This window comes from Lycorma delicatula, chromosome 4, assembly GCF_047948215.1.
Source record: "Lycorma delicatula isolate Av1 chromosome 4, ASM4794821v1, whole genome shotgun sequence".
NCBI lineage: Eukaryota > Metazoa > Arthropoda > Insecta > Hemiptera > Fulgoridae > Lycorma > Lycorma delicatula.
This window is the reverse complement of record NC_134458.1, coordinates 53,507,711-53,529,706: the sequence shown is the minus strand read 5'-3', so window position 1 is coordinate 53,529,706 and position 21,996 is coordinate 53,507,711. Positions and strand designations below refer to the sequence as shown.

The following is a 21,996-nucleotide window of genomic DNA, read 5'->3' as shown; positions in this document are numbered from 1 at the left end:
TAAAACTTTGTCATAAATTACCCCTACCCCTAAAAAGAAATCTTAGGTAACTCTTTTCATGTATCATTATCTTTCTAATATATAAGAATAAATAACTAGTGCCACAGAAGTATTTCAACTTTTTTGTCAGATTTTCTATTTTTTTTTTTTTTTTTGTAAATTATTAGTCTTACAAGAAAATACAAATGCTAGAATAATTTCTCAATCAGTGTGTAGTATAATTAGACTGCTGAAATGAAGGAGAAATTTTTTTTTGAAGTATTAGAAAAAAGTTGATATACTACTCATGAATGTAGACATTCATTAATCAAATTGATGTGATAAATTAAAAAAATATATATTATGACTGATTAACGGTTATTTTCAAAATACATGAAAACTGTGCTTCTAGATATCTTTTGGGACCTGATTATGCAGCTATTTCATATGTGGAGTTACTGATGGTACTGTTATTAATAACATATATCCATAAGTAGTTAAAATTTTTGTTAAACGGTTGAATAATATATTGGAGCTGAGTTGTATTTGTTTGTTCAGTGTACTTAACAGCATGTTGTTTTAACGATTAAAATTAGTTTTTTTAAACAGCAATTAAAAACTAATGCCGTTTAAACAACTTTGTATCGTTTTGTTTAAGATTTTAACCAGATAACATAGACCAAATATATTATTCGACCGCATACTAAAGGTGTTTTCTAACCGATTAAAGATAGGCAAAATTAACAACATTACTACCATTAATGCTGCAAGTGAAAAGCTGCATAATTAGCCCTGAAAAGATCTTGGAGCAAAGTTTAATTTTTTTATTTAAAAAAATTATAGTTAGTTTAATTAATAATGTTTTGATTATAATCGAAGATTAATGCTTTAAAATGATTGGATCCAAACCCATAATCACATACCTTTCTCCAGCAGTGAATGTAAGTTGACATTTTGCACGCATGTGACGTAGTTTTCACCGAGACATAAAACAGTTTTCTCGAGATTTCAACATTCTATTTTTCTTTGTTACCTTAATCTTATTCTATTTTAAAATATGTTTCTTACTATATCTAATTAATACACCGCTATAATTGTTTAGCTTTTCAGAGAAGACCGGTTTCCTTTACATTTAAAAAACCAATGAAAATATTTTCTTAAAATGAAAAGTATTTTTGAAAAGATAAAATGATAAAAAAATAATGCGTCATTATTTAATTTAATCATCTCCCTTCTACCTGTCTGTGTCAGAATTACAAGTACTGTTCACCATGTTCTTGCTTTTTTCTAATCTGATCAATTCCTATTGATCTTGTCAAACTATTCTATCAGTTCAATCTGTTTTGCAACAAAACACGGCGGTATTTCATATTGCAGTTCTCAATATGTCTTCGTCTTCAATTGTTAAACCAAAAGTCAAGCTTCTTTTCCTTTGTTTTTTCTTCTTTACTTTAAAAGGATTAAGGTGAGGTTAATCGCACTTCTAGACGATCTAATAGCAATTTCTATTACCGCTTGGTGGAGGCTCCCTTGATGTCCGTGGATGCGCTGCAAACATCTCAAGTTTCTTCCTCTCCCTCTCTCTGAAACAACGAGAAATACTCCTATTCTACTTCCCAGTGACTGGTTTTCATTTATCCATATGCGGAAGCCTTGTGTGGAGCACTGAACAACTGGAATTGTAGATCATCTTAATGTTTGTTGTAAAAGACTTTTCCATGCCGTAAAGGTTTACTACCGACAAACAAATGAGCAACTGATACTTTTTACACACAACAGTAAAGAGACAAGTACTGATAAAATAATTGTATTTTTATAAATGTATATTTTGACAATTTAAATTATTTATTTTATTGTCATTGGTTATGATCAGTTTGATGTATTTTGTTAATCCTGCATTTTCTGTTCCGATCATTTAACATCAACGTATTTGCTTTTTTTTACAATGCTGGTCAAAAAAGTTTTATGTACTATTAAACTGGTGTTTGGGGTTTGGTTATTTGCTGAAAATGAGAAATGATATGGCTGACTAGCATCATAATTTAATTATATATACGAGGTGCGACAATAAAGTAATGAGACTGATTTTTCTTTGCAAGACGTGGCAACCCTGCAGCTTGCGTAGGCACACCATCTTTGACCTTGGTCTATATAAGCTACTTCTAGTCCAAGCGGCACATTGATGCAACTGCTCAGTCGTGAGTTGTGCTGTAATAAGTGAACACGTGTTTGTGTCTGTCGTCACAAAAATGAAACCGTAAAATATTGCGCAACGGTATGCCATTTCTTTTTGCGTTAAATTGGGGTGAAAACGCGACGACAACTTACGGTAAGCTTCAGAAGTCTTTTGGAGAGGAGGTTATGTCAAGAGCTCAAGTTTTTCGGTGGTATAAAATTTTTAGTGAAGGCAGAACGAATGTTGAAGATGAAGACCGCAGTGGACGACCAACAACCTCACGGACAGATGTCAACTTGACCACGGTGCGTGAAATCGTACGATCTGATCGAAGATTATCCGTGAAAATGGTTGCAGAAGAACTCAACATCAATCGAGAAACGGTTGGTCTAATTTTAACTGAAGATCTTGGTATGAGAAAGATTTGTGCAAAAATGGTCCCCAAAAATCTCACACAACAATAGCGAGAAACACCGGAAAATGTGGCAGCCGATCTGTTAGAGCAAACGGTAATCAAACCAGATTTGTTGAGCCGTGTTATCACTGGTAATGAAGGTTGGTTTTTTCAATACGATCCTGAGACAAAACGCTAAAGTTCGCAATGGTGCTCAAAGGGATCACCCAGACCAAAAAAAGCTCGTATGTCAAAGTCAAAAGTGAAATGCATGCTTGTGTGCTTCTTCGATTCCAAGGGAATTATTCATAAAGAGTGGGTGCCTCCTGGACAAACAGTTAACCGATATTTCTACAAAGAAATTTTAGAAAGACTTCGTAAACGAGTTCTTCGTGTCCGAGCCAACATTGCTGATAATTGGATTCTGCATCGCGATAATGCGCCATCCCATACTGCTCTGTCAGTACAGCAATTTTTAACCTCAAAACAAATTTCAGTACTACCACAGCCACCTTATTCACCAGATATCGCTCCGTGCGACTTTTTTCTATTTCCAAGAGTCAAAATGGCGGTTAAGGGACACCATTTTCAAACAACACAAGATGTCAAAAAAGCTGTGACGAGGGTCTTGGAGGATATTACAGAAGATGAGTTCCAGAAATGTTACCATCAATGGCAGAAGCGCTGGAATAAGTGTATGCAATCAGAGGGAAACTACTTTGAAGGAGACAACACTAAACATGACTATTACAAGCAACATTTTTTTTTCACATCAGTCTCATTACTTTATTGTCGCACCAAGTGTGTATATATATATTTTTTTTTTGTAAAGTCAATGCTTAAAAAGACCCGTATAATCTCATTTACTTTGCAATTCTGTACTTGAGTGGATCTAGTTGGTTTTTGTATATAAAAAAAAATATATATATAGAGCTAAACATACAGAATCTATACTTGGGCGACACGTACTATATATGTATGCAAAACTAAAAGCATTTTTTAAGCATATTGAATTTAGACTGTTTGTTAGCCTGTCATGTATAGGTGATTTTAAAATTTTTGTGAGACAATTATAAAATAATTGCAGTTTTATAAAAAAATACTCCGTGTATTATTAATTTAAATGTCCTGTCTGTATATACAGGTGATTCAGGAGGAAATTGAAATAGTTTGGGAACTGATTCTAGGGCTTGAAATAAAGAAAAGAAAAAGGTTCATATAATTTGTCCAAGCCGAATTGGCTTGGACAAATTATATTTATTATAAATTATCTTATCATTACAAAGTTTTATGCAAAACTAAAAGCATTTTTTAAGCATATTGAATTTAGACTGTTTGTTAGCCTGTCATGTATAGGTGATTTCATATTACCTAACGTTTGACATATTACGTTTGACGTTAACATATTACCTATAACGTTTGATCTAGGCGATGGTTGCTTAGCTACCGCCGGGCTATAATATGCTACTTATGGAAGACAGTATATATATATATATATATATATATATATATATATATATATATATATAATTTTACAGTATATGTATATATTCACACACACACAAACACATTTTAGCAACATTTTCAAGTGATTTAATGGCCCTTGAACTTATGCAACTTCGTTTACATGCATATTTTCTTAGTGAAAGATAACTTAGCCTGTTTCGGTAAGTGTGGATCTAAAATTTTCAACCGAAGTTTTGGGATAATTTAGTACTTTTTAACCGGATCCGAATTTTCGGACGAAAATCGCAAATATCTCGAAAACTTAGGTCCTAGCGCTCTGAAAAATTCTTTTGACCCCCTTGGATGATAACCCCATCCGCTCCCAGTAGTACCCGTCGGATGATAATATTCTCAGGTGCTCCTGGGGCGCCGTTCGGAAATTGGTTAGGGGGTGCGATGGGGTGCCACCGTAATATCTCGACAGTTGCTCGTCCAATTTTCACGATTCAAACGGCGTATGTATCAGCAAGCCGAGCGCTAAGTGTTTAACGCATCGGGTACACTCTTGATCGACCGGATCTTGGTTATCCGGAAATTAAATTGTTTAGCGCTATGTTTTGATTGCACTTACCCACCGTAAAACGTACTGAACCGGTTTTTTGCTAAATACGCTCAAACCTGTGCACTAGCGCAGCTGTAAAGTATAAACATATGAAGACTAAAAGTAGAGAATACAAAATATATAAAAAAAACCTTATTAAAAACCATTATATTAAGTAGAAAATGAAAAATATGGAAAACAAATTTTAAAACGCCACTCTTAAATTAAACATTAAAAGGTAAAAAATAATTTTTGTACGGATTTGACGACAAGCTTTGATGGTAATAGGTAAGATTTTATGAAAGTCATAGCTTCAAATTAAAAATTTGATGTTTTTGCCAATTTTTTCATATGCGTGATGAATTCATACCTCCCAGAACAAAGAACGAAAAGTGTAGCATAAACAGTAGACATAAATCTTGTGCTTGTTTGGTTTGGATATTTTATATAGTTATAAAACTATAAATAGATACAGTTAGGGCTAAACGCTAATCGGTAATAGCAGATTAGTCTTCTTTTTTTTTCTCCCCTACTCACCCCGACCGAATATCCAATTAAGTATACTCAGTCGGGGAGAGTGTCCTTTTACTCTCAAAGGAGGCGTCCGCCACCCGCCGGCTATACGTCCGGCACGGCAGGTTGGCCTCCCCGGTCTCGGATCTTTTGTTTTACATTGCCTGCCTCTAATCCCCCGCTTTAGAGTCAAGGTCCGGCTATGCCGTCCCCCAGCGCCTCAGCAGGGAACCGGCACTCGGTCTTTACGCCTTTGGCCTCTAATCGACAGCGCCGACCCCACAAAGAGCCTAGGCTCCCGCAGGGACGACCCCGCCGACCGGGACTTGGTCTTTTATTTTAACCCAAACTCAAACTCCCCTGGAGTTCACCCCCTTCGCAGGTACCCGCACACCAAGGCGTACAGGCCCTCCATGGAGTGACTGTCCACCCTACCCTACTGTTTATACTCCCATTCTTCTGTCTTCATCCTCTTTGGCCCGCAGGACCTCCCCGGCGAACCTGCGGAACCATTCCCAGTTCTCATTGTTGTACCCCAACCAGTTTATGAGATTTTCTGGTGTAAGACCATTAATTACTATTTGACCTCTGTTAACGGCCCATCTTGGACATATGAACAACGTATGTTCGGCATCGTCGTTCTCTGGACAATAGATGCACTGCGGGGTGGCTCTCTTCCCGATCCTATACAGATACTGGCCGAAAGAGCCGTGCCCCGACAGTAACTGTGTCATGTAAAAATTGACATCTCCGAGTCTATTGTTATTCCAGGTTTTAATATTAGGGATTAGGCGTCTGGTCCATTCTCCCACTCTGGACCCTGCCCACTCTTCTTGCCATTCTTGGTCTATAATCCCTTCCATCTCTTCTTTCGACATACCGCTGTGTCTGAGGGTTCTGGCTTTTATCTGAAGGTCTATGGGTAGGACCCCGGTCAGTACACACAGCGCGTAATACGATACCGTACAGTAACTAGCAGCTACACGCAGCAATGCCAGTCTATGGACACTTCTCAACTTCTTTTTATTTCGCTGTATGTTCATTGCCGCTCCCCATATGGGAGCCGCATACAGTACCGCCGAAGTGATAGCCGCGGTTATCAATCTTCGAATAACCATTTTAGGTGTGCCGTGGTTTTGAAATAATCCTCTTAATCCCTTTACAGCAGGAGTAACTCTCCCACAAATCATATCAATATGCTTGCTGAACCTTAAACTTTTGTCCAGAAGTACCCCCAAGTATTTTGTTTCTTTTACTTCATCAATTCTCTGTCCTCTGATATTTAGATTAACACTTCTTAATGGTCTTCTACCCGAGAGGACCAGGCAACAGGATTTATTAGGAGCTATTTCTAATTTGTTATCCTCCATCCATTCATCTATTGTTCTAAGCGCTTGGTTTGCCTTGTTCTCCAGTTCATTAATATCTCTGTCTTCTACTAATATTGCGATATCATCCGCGTATCCTACTATCGATACCCCTTCGGGGTAGTTCAGCCTGAAGATTTTATCATAGAAAACATTCCATAAGGTTGGGCCAAGGACAGATCCCTGCGGCACCCCTCCGAATACCTGAAATATCGCTTTCCTTTCTAGGGTTTTGACCTCTATGAACCTATTTTGCAGATATTGATCTATCTGATTTACTAAGTATTTACTTATTTGCATGGCTTGAAGCGCCTCAATGATGGCTGTCCAGGGGACCGTACCAAATGCGTTTCTAACATCAAGCATTATGATCATGGGGATTTTTCTAGTCCTCCATGTACCGCTTCTGCAATTTAATGCCCAGTTTTTTACCTTCTCGACTGCGGTCACCGTGGACCGTCCCTTTCTAAATCCGTATTGTTCCGGATGTAGACATTGTTTTTCCTCTATTTCCTCTCTAAGTCTATTTTTTAACAACCTTTCCACTACTTTTCCCATATTATCTATGAGCGTAATCGGTTTATATGCTGTGTTCTCTTGAATTTGTCCTGCCTTTGGGAGGAAGACTGTTCTTGCTTCCTTCCAGCATTCAGGGAAGCTTCTATTTTGTAGGCCGTAGCTGGCTACATCGACTATTTCCCAAGGTACGATCCTAGCTATTATCTTAATGATGGCCGCTGGGATGCCATCTGGGCCGGGGCTTTTCTTATTTTTTAATTTATTTATAGCTTCCATGACCTCTTTTTGTGTAAATCTTCTTCCCTGGCATTCTATCACCTCTCTATTATATTGCTCCTCCGATCTGGGGCATAACTTTCTGACCTGCAACGCAGCCGTTTCTTCATTCAGTGTCGGAGCTTGTCTCCCAAGCCGCTTGGTTACTATTTTGAAAGCCTTTCCCCACGGATCAGCATTCAACTCCTCGCATAGTTCTAACCATTTCCTTCTTTTGACCTGCTTTATGAGGAAGTTAAGCGTCTTTCTCGCTTGCCTATATTGCTCTGTCGCATTGTTACATCCTATTTCCGAACCAACTCTAGCTCGCAACCTCTGGGCCGTCCTCTTGTGTCTTTGGATAATTCTACGCTGTTCCTCTATCTCCCTGGACCACCAGTAGACCATATTATGTTTAATATTATTTCTCCTCGGTATGTTCGCCATCTCTTCTTTAACTATATTTTGGAATATTTCAGGTGTTATCTGAGTACTATTTCTAATTCTATTTGCCGCATTATTAGCCACTCTATATATCTGTTGATCAGACAGTCTGATATTGTTATTTATCTGTCTTATTTCTGGCCGTTGCTCTCTGAAGTTAACAAAGATGGCTCTGTGATCGCTGGCTGTTTCGTCATTAAGAACCATGAAATCAGTTGCATCAGTGCGCATCCTTCCATCAATTATAACTAAATCCAGGACCGATTGATGCCCTCTTGCTTGGTAGGTGGCTGTCCCGTCATTAATACATGTCATTCCTGTCGCTGCCAGCAATTCCTCCAGGAGTTTTCCTCTAGTGTTCGAGGAGACTGCTCCAGCTAGAACAGTCCTGCAGTTAAAGTCTCCAAGGACTACTATTCTCTTCCGAGCTCGTATAATGACTTGTTGGAGGTCAAGGAGTCTGTTCTTAAGAGATTCCCTGCTGCAGTTAGGGCTGATATATACACCTATTATAATCTTATCGCTTACCTCAACAGCAATGAGTCCGTCACCTCTACCTTACAGATCATAATCCACATTTCCAACGATCTTTCTAATTGCCACATCACCATTCCCATCGGTCAGCCACTGTTCTCTGGCCGCTGAATACACATTAGGTTCGGTGGCCACCAGGAAGTCCGCTTCGTATCTAGCTGCTATTTCTATGCTCAAATCACTAGAGAGTAGGCTCCTGTTATTATTAACTAGTATTACTTTAGTCATGACCTTTGTTACAGCACGGGTTCCCGGTCCTATGTGAAGTGGCTCCACAGTCCAGGCATATGGTCGCCTCCTTGCAATCTTTAATTACATGGCCGGGTTTACCACAGTTGAAGCAGAGGTTTGAACGGTCCTGGCCTCTGCACTCTCTTCTGCTGTGACCGACATCCCAACATCGATAACATTTCTCTATATCTGTCCGGATGTAGGCCCTGCAACTCATCCACCCTACTCTCAGCCTTGCTGCAATTAATTTTGTTGCATTCCTTTGACTTGTGACCACCGTGGCATTTTTTGTGTTTCCAAATGCCTCCCTTAGTGATGTGACCTGAAAGTTTTCTCCTTGTCCTAGTACCTTCTCTACCGCTTCCCTGACCTCTCGCTCAGTAGTGTCGCCCAGCATGTCTTTTACATGAACGACTGTTCTGCGGTCCCCTCTTGTTCTTATATCCACCTGGAGATCCTCTGCTCTGTTCTTCAGCAGGGAGGAAAACTCCCCCGCCTTCTGCGCCCCACTAATTCGGACCTCTAGTTGTTGATCCCTTCCCTGTTTAATTGACAGTATTTCGCCGGCCTCCTCGACCTTAACCTTTTCTTTCATGGTTTTCAACAGATCGGCATAAGATTTACCGGAGGCCCTTACTACGACCGTTTTACTTTCAACGGCCGGGGGGGTTCCCCTTCTTGTTGATACCGACCTCGACCTTGCCCTCCCTTGTTCCCTCAGGCTGGGGAGTAACATCCTCGGCAAGGTCTTACCCTTCCTCATCATGTATATTACTATTTTTCTCACTATGATGCCCGTTGGACCACTGGGAACCACAAAGACAGCTGACTCCGGCTTACCTACAGCTCTTCGTAAGGCCTTTATAATATGAGAGGCCATTATCTTATCTCCTTCTAGAGTCATAGATTACCGTGTACCTAGTTCCGGTATTTGTGATCTTTCCATCTTCGAGGATGGTGGAGTCTTGTAAGATCATTGCCCCAGGTGCCGTCCCAGCATACCGGCTGGATGGCTTTAATCCATTCAAATCGATGAAAAAACAGCTGTCATCTCCTGGTCTTAGATCTTTCTCCTGGGTCAGCCTGTTCATTACCCAGGTTGACCATCGTGTGGGTAATCTGTCTATCAGTTGTTCATCTGTCAGCTCTACATCTAGAATATCTGACATCTCGTTCCTGCCATGACTTTCGGTTTGGGTACTTTGGTCAACTGTGTCTGGAGTCTCATCATTTATTCGTTGTAAATCTTTATAAATTTCTGTCAGCTCCCTCTCATGAGCCTTGATTGCCGTTACACTGGCCTTGCCAGTTAGTTGCCTAAGCTGTAATAGTGCATTACCCAGCCTGTACGTAACCTCCTTCAAATTAAGGGGGGCCTCCTCTTCTTCTGATGAGCCTGCTCTCGGCCGCTTGGCGGTTCTCCTCTCTACTGTCTTCCACTTTGCTTTTCCTTGATTTAATCCTGTAATGTCCATGTCTTCTGAGACTTCAGAAACACTATCCCTCCTTCCGGCAGTTCCCCTCTGGGGCCCAGCCTCTGGAGAGGCCTTATCTTCTATTGGAAGCGAGCTTCGTCTTCTCATGACTCGGATTCGAAATCAGGGGTTGATTCCGAGTCCTATGATACCCCACACGGGCGGGTGCCCCCCAAAAAATTGGGGGGGGGGGAAGTAAAATGTATGTGTCCAAATCCGGGGTCAAAAATTTTGGGGGGGTCAGAAGGTCAGAAATTTTTGGTTTCGGATAGATATTTGGGAATTTTGGTTCTATGGTAAAAACTATAGGAGATATGGAGGATAGGAGTTTGCCCGTGTAAAGTATCGCAAACACTTAGAAAAATTTCTACTAGTACACAGTAAAACTTCTGAAAATTTTACAAGTCCTTGTTTACTTGTATTTCAATGACGTCACGAACAAGCCAGAGCTTGTCGCTTGACTTGCAAAATTTGTCTCTATATAAGTTAAATGTATATACTTAAACACTTAAAAAAAAAAAAAAAACCTTACTCAAAGTACTTTTTAACTCACTCTGTCCGCAGATTAGTCTGCATAATGTTGCCTAACATATTTATTTCAGTATCTAATAAAGAAATAAATTATTAATTTAATAATATATAAACTCAGGATTAAATAAGTAACTAATAAATACAAGACGTGAATCTGTTCATCGATTGGAATAAACAATAGTGGTACCGTATACATACTGCCTTTAATCGAGTAGTATTATAAATCTGTACTTGTTAGGCAGCAAGATACACAGCTATGCTGTTCATCAGATTTGTGCCAATTCGGCTTGGATAAGCTATACTAACATATGTATGAAGAAGACGCTTTGTTATAGAGTTACGGCTACCGAAAAATTTCGCCTGGATTTCAGTTCACCCGGTGAAATGAAGTCATAATGAAACTTTTAAGGCGTTGTATAAGGAGTAAACTTCTAAGAAACCATCAAGTTAAAAATTAAAATACTTTTATTTACTTTAAAAAAAATACTTTCTGATTTATACTATATTAATTTTCAATAAATGTTTGAAAATACCACCATTGACATTGATGCACTTTTCAACTCGTTTCCTTACATTTTCTGTCGCCAACCTTACATCTTAGCGTTCCTTGATGAGAACAGCAGACACTGAGAATGCAAGCGATCAGTTCATCACGTGAGTCTACTTTTTTCTTGTTTACCTCGCATTTCATCCAACTCCATTAACAGTAATCTATAGGAGTTAGTTTTTGTAATCTAGATAGCAAATTTAACGGCCCTCTACGCCCAATCCATTTACCCATAAATCTTTCACCTAAGAATTATCTTACTTCATTCGTGAAAAGTGTTGGTGCCCTATCAAGTTGGTATTACATTCAATTGGTTACGCCAGTGAGCAATTTCCAAGCACTGTAAAAAATTCCAGATACTTTATCCCCGTGACACGTTGTAGTATGAAAGGACCTATTGGTTGTTAATCATGCCATATGAAAGGGCCTATTAATTGGTTGTCGATCATGCCACACCAAACGTTCACCGAAAATCGATGCTGGAAAGTTGATTCAACTACTGCATGTGGGTTTCTTCAGACAACCGGTGTGAATTCTGTATGTTGTTTATGTTATTTCGGGGAAAAGTAGCTTCGTCCGAAAATAGTATGAATAGAATTAAGTGGTAATTATTGTTTAATCCGTAAACAAAACTGCAGTCGTCTGGCATGTTCACCAAGCTGGAGATGTTGAACTGTCTGAACATGATACAGTACGTGAGCATGTCATGTCTTACATATTGTACGGTGTGGAATGTTGAGTCGTGTAGTAATTCTTCGCATGCTCGTTGTAGGACAAAGCTGTTCTATAGCTGAAGACTGTTTTCCCTTTCATCGTGTACCTATTAACGTTCAGAGGAAACGAGCACTGGGAAATGTACCATTCACTTGAAGAATTTTTTTTTTAAATTAAAAATCCTACAAAATACTTTACGGTTTGGAACTACTTGTCCGAATACCAGGAATATATATATGTATACCCAGAATACTTCGGTATTCTTCCACTGCAGCTGGAGCAGTTCCATCACAAAAGTCGTATCAGCAATTCTGCATGAGTGAAGAAGCGTGGCATTTTTCAAAACGGAATTACAACTTATAAAATTATAACAAAGCGTTTTCGTACATATGTTTGTATGAACCTTTTTCTTTGATTCAAGCCATAGAATCAATTCCCAAATTATTTTCCTTTCCTCCTGAATCGCCCGCATGTAATAATCATCAGCTTAAAAGTCGGTTTGAAACTCCTCCGTTTATTTAAATACTGAATGCTACTATTATGTGTCCTACGTAACATTGTCATTTAGCCCTGAGCTAAGTGACATTGCTACATTTTACAGTCGCTCTTCCTAAGTTAATTTTCCTTCTTTTTTTACTCATTCCTCCTTCCTCCCAATATTACCTTGGTGGCTCAGGCAATATAAAAAAAAAGTAAATAGGTTGTATTAGACTATTTAAATTTAATTTTAATTAATAAAGTAACTCGTCTTTGAGAGTTACGTCTACTGCTGCCGTTTGATGTTATAACCAGCGTGCTTGTGTGCTAGTAAGAAAGACCGAATTAATAATTAGATTATCTCTTACATCGTTCGTTCGCTACGTTGAAGAATGCGTCAAGATTATGACAATACATTGACAAAAGTTTTGATCTAAGATCTATCTTTTCAATCTTTGCAAACACTATAGTGAGGGGTAATAATTGTAATAATTAGATAAGTTTAGAATATAAGTCAGTTGCATTTTAAGGATACCACTGTGAAAATTTTTCCTATCGATTTGCTTTATAATTGCCCATTAATTTATTTCTGAAGGCCAACTTTTCAATATTATTTTAATGTTTTAATTTCTACAGCTGGCAGGAAATGTTACGTGAAATGTTAAGAGACCTGTTATATCAGTGATATTGCGTTGTTTGCTCTGAAGCATGTTTCAACTATGTAGTGATATTTATCGCGTGAGATAAACAAAAAATTACTGACAAAATGTTTGTGAATTGTTCTTGTATATTATGTAGATCAGCTATTCATACATCCGGACGCTTACCGGCTTTCTCCGGAAAATATTCCTTCGAACACATGTGAATATAATGTGATCAAATTTACCTCTGATATCTAAAAATACGTCTTGAGTTATGAAGAATCTTGATTGATTTAATTTTGAATGGATACGGCGCGTTAAGGTCAGAGGCTCTTTAAATCTTATTGCTAGCCCGTGCGAACCAACAGTCTACGCAAGTCGTCAATCCTGTTCTTTTTTTAAACTCCATGTTGTCGAATTAAAAATAATTATTGTGTAAGATATGTGAATGCATGACTAATTATGAAATTAATAAACATTTTTTTATTTTTTCCATTAAAAAAGTGTAAGTTGAGCAGATATAATAAGCCCGTATTTTTCCAAATTAATTTCAGGTTATACATTTACCCATGGGGAGATGCGCCATTAGTTTTTGCCTTATGTTGTACGATTGCTTGTTTAATGGGAGACATGCGTTTAAATTAGTTGCCAAAAATAATTTAAATCTGATTTGCACTTTATATATCCGTCAGTTGCGAAAATGTCTGAAATTCTTTTATATCAGGAGTAGATTATCCTAGTGAGTGGATGTGTACTGCTATTATAGTGTTTTCATCAGTTATTACATTTTATTGCTGATTGAGAATATTTATACACCATAACATAGCGGTGGAAAATTTATGATTACGATAGCGTAGTGATTTTAATCTAGTCGTCACTTTTTAATTGTCATCGGTCATCGTTGATATCTGTTAAAATAGCAAAATTTTCGTATCATCATTATTGCAATCACATTTTAAAAAGTTTTCATTTCCTTCAGTTTCTTATGCAAATGTAATTGTTCATTATTCATGTTAGCCAATCGGCTGAATTTCCATCTCGGCATTTCAGGTTTGCATGAAATTTGTCTCGGCAAATGTGTTTGCACAAAAACTTTCGAACGGATGAACGGATTGTAAGAATTGAAGACCTAAAAAATCATCCTTGCTAATTTTATGGTATCTGGAAATTTCTCGCCAAAATAAACTTTAGCTAGACCCACTGAAAAGAAAGGATAACAGGAAAAGTAAAAGGTTTTTGCTCCATACCGCTTCTCTAATTTTTGTTACTACTATAACATAAAACAGTGATGTATAAGTCTGATTTAATTTCCTTTCTATAGTAATAATATTCACTTTAGGTCAGTTCCTGTGGACAGAAGAGTAAGGTGCCAGTTGTAGAGTTGAATGTCCTTACATTTCAGAGGGTTTAAAGCACTGATATGTGTCAGTATATTTAATTCTGTGAAAAAGATCCCAGAAGACACTTTACTTTTCTTAGAAGTTAAAGCTTAGAATGCTTGCCGTTCTTAAAAATGATTAAGAATGACTTTTATTTCATGTTGGGTACCTACATTTGGTTATGTTACCTAACAGGTTTGTTTTACGTAATAACAACTTGCAAAGATTCCCTATAAATGTTCATTAATTTATTAAAATTCTCCTCTTATCCAGAAAAAGGATCAGTGTACAGAATTTTAATTAACCAGGAGTTTCTGTATTTTTATAAGTGTTTGTAACTTATTTTTAACATTGTAATTTCAGGGTTCTGGAGTATGGTTACCACATCCAGAGCTGGTTTGGGAAGGAGCAGAAGTATTGAAAGATTTTCAGTCAAATATTCTAGAAGTTCGCACTGAAGATGGGAAGGTGAGTAATTTTTGAAAATTTATTGATAAACTGGCTTATTCTATTTCTTTTTTTAGCACATTGAGGATCACTTACTTAAATTCTTTATGTCTTCTCTGCCATAGTTGCATGTGGCAGCTGATCTCCATCAATCTTTTGCATTATTTTTATAGCTTTATGTCATTTACCTGGAAAATTTTATATTGTATTACGTTATCTTGTCTACTTTAACACATGCAACAAACCAAAGTAGTCTTCATTTGTCGGTCAAACTTAATAGTGAAATTTTCTAATTGCTTTTTACTGCGGCTACTGTAGATCTTGTATAAGCTTAAAGGATGATATGGTACTGATCTTTTCACAACTTTCTTAATTATCTTACTGTTTTGATAAATACAGTTTTGCCAATAAACCAGTGTTCTATTTTATTAATAAAAACTTTAAGATCGAGCACTCAAAGTTCATTATAGTATCCCTAAGGATACATAAAGAGAAGAGGCCGATGGTGAATGTTTAATATTACTTTTACAATAACACTATGATCTGCATTATCATTTGCAAATAACACTAACAAAAATTTTAAATGACCTGTATATATTTGTATATCGGTGAAGTCAGCTATAACAGTGTTGGTGTCAGATATGTCCAGTCTGATAATTGATCATCGGTCTTTTTCGTATTTTCACACAATAAAATGATTACTTATTTTTATTGAAGTATAAAATATCACTAATTCATCAGAAATTTTGACCTGAGGCCTATTCCGTAATTAACAAAAAAATAATTTTTGATACTTTCTTACCTAGTATGTGTTTATTTATTATTTTAATGTATTATTTATTTATGAATGTAGGAAGAGTATGAGGCACAGCTTTTCCTAGTAAGCTTCTTAGTCTTTAATTTTAGTCTGATTTTTAGGTAGGACAATAGGTATTGTTAGGTGAATGTTTACTGGATATGTTTTGAAATTTTTACGATTTTTGGTTAACGGACGGATTTTTTATTTTGATTTTTTGTCGTTTCGAGCTTATTGTCACAGGCAGTAAGGATTATAGTGGAGCGTCTCTTCGCTGTAAGTGATTATTCGGTTATCTCCAGCTGATAACAGATATCATATCGGTGAGCGGTAATATAAATATTATTAACGATAATTGATACCTCATTAAGTGAGGTAACTTTTCCCTACTACATATAATATATATATATTTTTTCTTTCTTGCCCAACTACTGATGTGGAGGAATCGGAAGGCATGAATGAGACCACTTCGGAGCCGACGACTTCGCGTGCGGCAGACATGGAGGGTACCTTGTGCAGAATACTGCTGGAGCGCATTTGGCAGAAGTAATACCTGAGGGGCTCCCCCCTAGACCAACTACGGACATCAGGAGGGGAGCCAAAAGATTGAAGGCGAGACAGTCCTCCACGGAGGAGGAAGAGGCGCCTACAGAGATTGAGGACTTGGTCAGTAAATTAGAGCGCTTGGCCAAGGCATTCCGCAAAAATATAGATAAAAATGTCAAAAAAAGATAAAAAGAACTGGAGGTGAACATCATTAGTGCTGCGGTTAAGGAGCTGCGAAGAGTGGTTAACAGCGCTCCTGACAGTACGTTCAAGAGACAGACTGCGGAGGCAACCACTCAAACGTGGGTCGATACCGGCTGTCCAATCATGGATGCTCTGGATAACGGGGTACCCACGGTGCAAATGACTGATTTTATTAAGAAAGATTGGCCTCTGAGTGCATTTCGTAAAACTAAAATTGGTGCTCAAGATTGAAGAATGGGCGCACTGGGCACTGTTGCCATATTGGATATGCACGCTGTGAAGTAAGGCAGGGCCTTGGACACACTTGCCGCCAGGCACCCGCAGGTGGCCTGGCTTTTGGGCAAATCAGATATCAGAGCTGGAAGTGTTGTTTCGGCTACGTTGAAAGCACGACTTATTGGACAAATTGGAGGAGATGTAACGCCAGTCTCAAACATGTTTCATGTTGCCTGCGTTGATTCTGATGATGAAGGAGATCTTGCTGGGGCTCTTGTGGACGTCTTTAACAGAATCAGGATAAATAGTGGCGGCTGCCTGGGGTAAATACAAACGGAGATCTACGGGCGGAATACTGCGACCTACGTACGAAAGATACTAGAATGTGAGGACATAGCGTCTGGACGCTGTCTATACATAATCGCGCCGGATGCCAAATTTCCATCTGCTTGGAGTACCAATTCCCCTCCTGATGCCTTCCACAAGACGGAGACTATGATGATTAAAACCACGGGGATTTATGCCGATTTACTCAAATCCCTTAAGACACAGGTTGTTGTACCGCCGACGTCGGAGATTCTCTCCATATTTAAGACTGGAGAGAACGTGAAAATAAGGGTGAAGGAGAAAAAGGAAAACTCGGGCGAATTAAAGCAGTTATTAACAAATACTATTGAGGAGGGAAAGGTGCACCCTAAGATCAGGATAGCCGTTCTCCGGATGCGAGACATGGAGAGCGGCATACAGCCGGCTGAAGTTCAACAAGGGCTGTCTGAGGCCTGTGGTCAGGAAATGCCGGAAGATCTCAAAGTGACCGTCAGACCTGGATACGGAGAAACTACAGTGACGACGCGTCGACTTCCTGTGCCGAACGTCTCATCACTGATGCAGAGAAGAAGGGTCAAGATAGGACTCGTACCATGCAGAGTAGATGTTTTAGACCTACCTATAAAGTATTATCAATGCTTAGAATTTGTCCATACAGCCAGAAACTGCAAAGGTGCCGATAGGTCGGCCGCGTGCTTCAACTGCGGTGGTGAAGAGCAACCGCGCTGCGGAATGCAGGAATATTGCAAAATGCGTTAGATGTGGCTAGAGGGACATCGTACCGGAGCGGCAGTATGCCATGGAAATGCTAATACGGAGAGACGTAGTAGAAGCCAGGGGAGGACTGGACACGCTCCAACCCGTCGATGAGGATACTGCAGGTGAACCTGAACCATGCAGTACCGGCACAGGACCTTCTGGTCAATTTTGCGGCGGAGGTGGGCGCGGACGTCGTGCTCATCTCCGAACCGTGCGCTTCTCGACTGCGTCCTGGTTGGCTGATGTCTGAGGACGGGACTGCGGCGATTTGGTGCTGTACAGGACTACCTGCCTGTGATGTGTGGCTGAGACGGGGCTTCTTTGTAAGGGCGAGGGTGGGAGGAGTGACCTACTACTCCACCTACCTTTGCTCAACATCAGCATGGAGTGTTATAAAGAGATTTTGACTACTATGGTGAGGGATATGTCCATACGTCGACCAGTGTTGGTGGCAGGCGATATTAATGCCTGGTCGACCGAGTGGGGATCTGCCAGGACAAACGCAAGAAGCTCGGTGCTTATGGACATGACTGCGGCACTGGACTTAATAGTGCTAAATGTTGGCAATACATATACATTTCGGAGGGCCCTTGGGCTCTACTATCGACGTGACTTTTGCCTCCCCTTAGCTTGCTGCCCGCATTGCAGACTGGAGAGTGTGAGTGTAGGAAGGCTAGCGATCTTGATGACGATCGCTGGCACCGGAGCTGGTAGTGATGGACCACCTATATTTACGGGCTGGAGCACCAGGGAATTCGACCTTGGTGTTTTTGCCGAACAGCTTGACCTACGTGCAGTACGTCGGGTCTCCATGGCGGAGGGGAAGGTCACATGTCTTGCCGATTGTCTTGAAGAAGCCTGCGAAGTTCTCCCACGTAAGTACGCCTGCATATTGGTGGACTGCCGATATAGCAAGGAAGAGAGAAGAATGCCACCGGGCTAGAAGGCGTATGACAAGGGCGTACTTGCATTCGGTTGAAGTTGTGTACGCTGAGCTGTATAAGAAAAAGAGGAGAGCTTGCTAAGTTCATCGTACAGTCAAAGAGAAAATGTTGGGCTCAATTAATTGAGGAGGTGAAGACGGACCCGTGGGGGAGGCCCTATGCGGTTCTAGTGAAGAAAGCAGGAAGCCCTAGAGCTACAGTTATGAGGTGTCCGCAAGAAGTGCTGAACATAGTTGATGGGCTCTTCCCCTCGGGGGACGAATTACTCCTAGAGGTAAGAGGCGCGGCTGGGACTGGACCGCTGTTTACCGATGCAGAACTGGAGGCCGCGATCACACGAATATCATCGGCCAGGGCGCCTGGCTCGGATCTCCTGGCTAATATGGTTATCAAGATGGCGGCTCGGGCTGAGCCAGAAGCGTTTTTAGAGACATACAACGCCTGTCTTAATGAGACAGTTATTTCTGGAAGATGGAAGCGTCAGCGGCTGGTGCGGGTTCCTAAACCGGGGAGGGATTTGGCACTTCCCTCCTCGTATCGGCCGCTGGCGATGATTGATGCGCTAGCGAAGGTAGTGGAATGTATGCTTCAGCAAAGGATAGTTGGGTTACTGGAAGAGCAGGGCGGGCTCTCTGCAAATCAGTGTGGATTTCGCCGGGGTAAGAACGCCCTCGATGCTGTGGCTAATGTCTGCGACCCTTGCCGGGAAGAGCCTTGAGGAGAGCTGATGCTAGGATCGCGTCCTAGTTGCACTGGACGTACGAAACGCGTTTAATTGCATTCGCCACTCGGCAATAATGGGAGCAATAGAGGACCTTCGTGTCCCTTCTTATCTGCGACGGATGGTGCGAAATTACCTCATTGGGCGTCAAATGACCTTTAGACTGTATGATGGGTATGTTGAGAAGAACCTCGATAGAGGGGTGCCACAGGGGTCCCTCTTGAACATGGCTTATAATGGAGTGTTTTGGGTGTTCTCCCACAATTGGTTACATTATTTGTCTACGCAGATGATATAGTGTTACTAGTGGAGGCGGAAACAAGGTATGAGGCTGTAGGCAAAATAACTTAGTTGTATTCAAGGATTAGTGAGTGGATGGCTGGGGTAGGACTGGAGTTGGCTCCTGAAAAGATGGAGATGATGGTGATCTCTGCTGCCAGGAGCAGGCCAACTTTACGTCTGATCCTTGATAGCAGAGAAATTGTGTCTCAGGTGGCCATAAAATACTTGGGAATCTGGGTTGACTCCTGACTAAGATTTAGTACTCACATAGTCCGGGCTTGTGAAAAGGCAGAGAAAATAAGGAGGCTTATTGCTAGCCTACTCCCGAACACAAGAAGGCCCTCCGAACATAGGAGGCATGTGGTCAATTCAGCCTTGCTATATGGCGCCGAGTTGTGGGCGGGCGTTGTTAGATTTGCCAAGTACAAGGGTAAATTGGAATCCATCCATAGGAGGTGTTGCATCAGAGTAGCAGCTGCCTATAGGACAGTGTCCAGGTAGGCGGTTGAGGTGGTTACTGGATTCCCGCCTGTAGACTTGATGATAATGCGGCGTAGCAGAACTAGGGAACTGAGAAAACTCCCATTAGTGGAAAGGAAGCATTCTGCTGAATAACTAGAAGAAGAGATCGCACAAACATGGCAGGAGCGGTGGGATCGGGCCACGAAGGGTAGGTGGACTCACCGTCATATTGGGGACATCAGGGCATGGTGCTGGAGGACCCATGGCACGTTGAGTTTTGAGTTAACGCAATTCCTGGTGGGTCATGGGGGATTTAGGTCTTATTTGTATAGATTCGGGCTCAATCAATCTGAAAATTGAGCGCGAGGTAGAAGAGACCCCCCCCAACATGTTTTCTTTTTGTGTCTGCGATTCGCCATAGAGTGTAGAGAAGTGATCGGCAACCTGAGACGTGAGCACATGTTTCGCCCTGAAGATACCCTATGAGTTCTATTACAAGGTGAGGCACAGTGGAAGACTGTGGAAAGATTCGTGAGGACGGTCATGAGGAAACTGCAATTATATGAGTAGTCCTGCAGAGGAGATTGGCGTGGGGGGCGGACAGGTCCTCAGCTGAGTGTCTAGGGGGCCCGCCGTATGTGTAGGGGTTGCCTGGGTGCGATAAGGCTGGAGACACTCTGCTCGTGTGTCTGATGGTGGCTACTGGTAAGTGGTGTGACTATTAAGATTTCTGTCTTGACGGCTGTGTGAATGTGTAATGCGTGGGTGTTGTGGATGTTAGTGGCGTGTCCTGTTTTCTGCAGGTTCTTGTGTGTTTTTGTCAGTGTATGTATTTGACATGCTGTATGTGTTGCTTACAGTAGTGTTGTTTGTGTGGTGTGTGACATTGTTGGATTGTTATGACTGTGTGTGTGGGCGGTTCCCCCTTCTTCTGATGAAATGTCTTTATAAGCATTCCTATGAAGCCAAGGATGGAGGTTTAGTCAGAAGTGTGCAGGTATACATACGCCCTTTGTTACAACTGGCGGAACCTCTTAGTGAGCCCGACACTGCTTAGGTGCCCAGAAATGGGGTTCCTCCACCTCTTAAAAAAAAAAGGTAGGAAAAAGAGACTTCAGACAAGCCAAAAGACAGTATTGTCATCTTCTAAAGAAACATCTGCCTTTCTGCATTTGGTATCAGCATGGCTTATTGATGGTGCCTGTACAGGAACCTTATTAGGAGAAAGAACTGTTTGTCTTACCTGGTACATTTTTTCCTATTTAAAAAATCTTGTTCTGGAAAACCAAGCTGTACATAGTAAATTGGACTGCCTTTATCTACTGTTTTATTATAATTTGAATCAACTAATTGTAATATGTTTTGGCTAAGATGACAGTCAGTGAAAGTAAATAGACAGTATGAATGGGTGAGTAGGTATTGCTCTACCTAAACAAGATATCACAAATTGTGATGTCATCATGTCTGCTTAATTGTTCCCAAGCATTTAATTTTCAGTCTTGACAAGGAGTGCTGTTATTTTAGCATCAGTTGATCCTAAGTCTATAACTAATTGCCTATTGGTTATAATGTTACTAATTGCACGTTTATAGCTTTATGATTGTGAATACTTGCATATGTAGTTAAAGTTTTATAATCCATGAATATCCGTAGATAATCTGTATTATATTTTTTTTATTGAAAAATAAGAATGTTAAATTTCTATTTGTAAAAAAATTAATAATTCTTTCATTTTCATGCTATATAGAAATGCTTAATGTGTATTTTTCTTCTTATTTTGACCATTTTTAAATTAATTGCTTCTTATTTATAAGTAATGATTAGTTTTTATAATTAATGGTATTTTGTAAGGATTACCTTATATTGTTACATAACATGTTATGTAATAACATAAACACTTATTAGTATATAACTATTTTTATTATATAATGCCTTTCATTGTGTATACAATATAAGTGCATGAATGACATATCAAGAAGTTTGTCATTATAATTTTACTGGAGGACATTCAGTTAGTAAGCTTGATAATGTTTTGACTATATGGCCATGTGCTGTTAAGTATTATGGTT

At 40.0% G+C, this 21,996-nt stretch overlaps 1 protein-coding gene across 1 annotated transcript in view; it reads left to right on the top strand.

Annotated features, from left to right (window-relative positions):
- Nucleotides 1-21,996, top strand: part of didum (dilute class unconventional myosin) — a 164,553-nt gene that overhangs the window by 7,723 nt on the left and 134,834 nt on the right. The window contains exon 2 of the mRNA XM_075362968.1: nucleotides 14,587-14,691. Coding sequence (XP_075219083.1) covers nucleotides 14,587-14,691 — 105 coding nt within the window. The remainder of the gene's footprint in view (nucleotides 1-14,586; nucleotides 14,692-21,996) is intronic.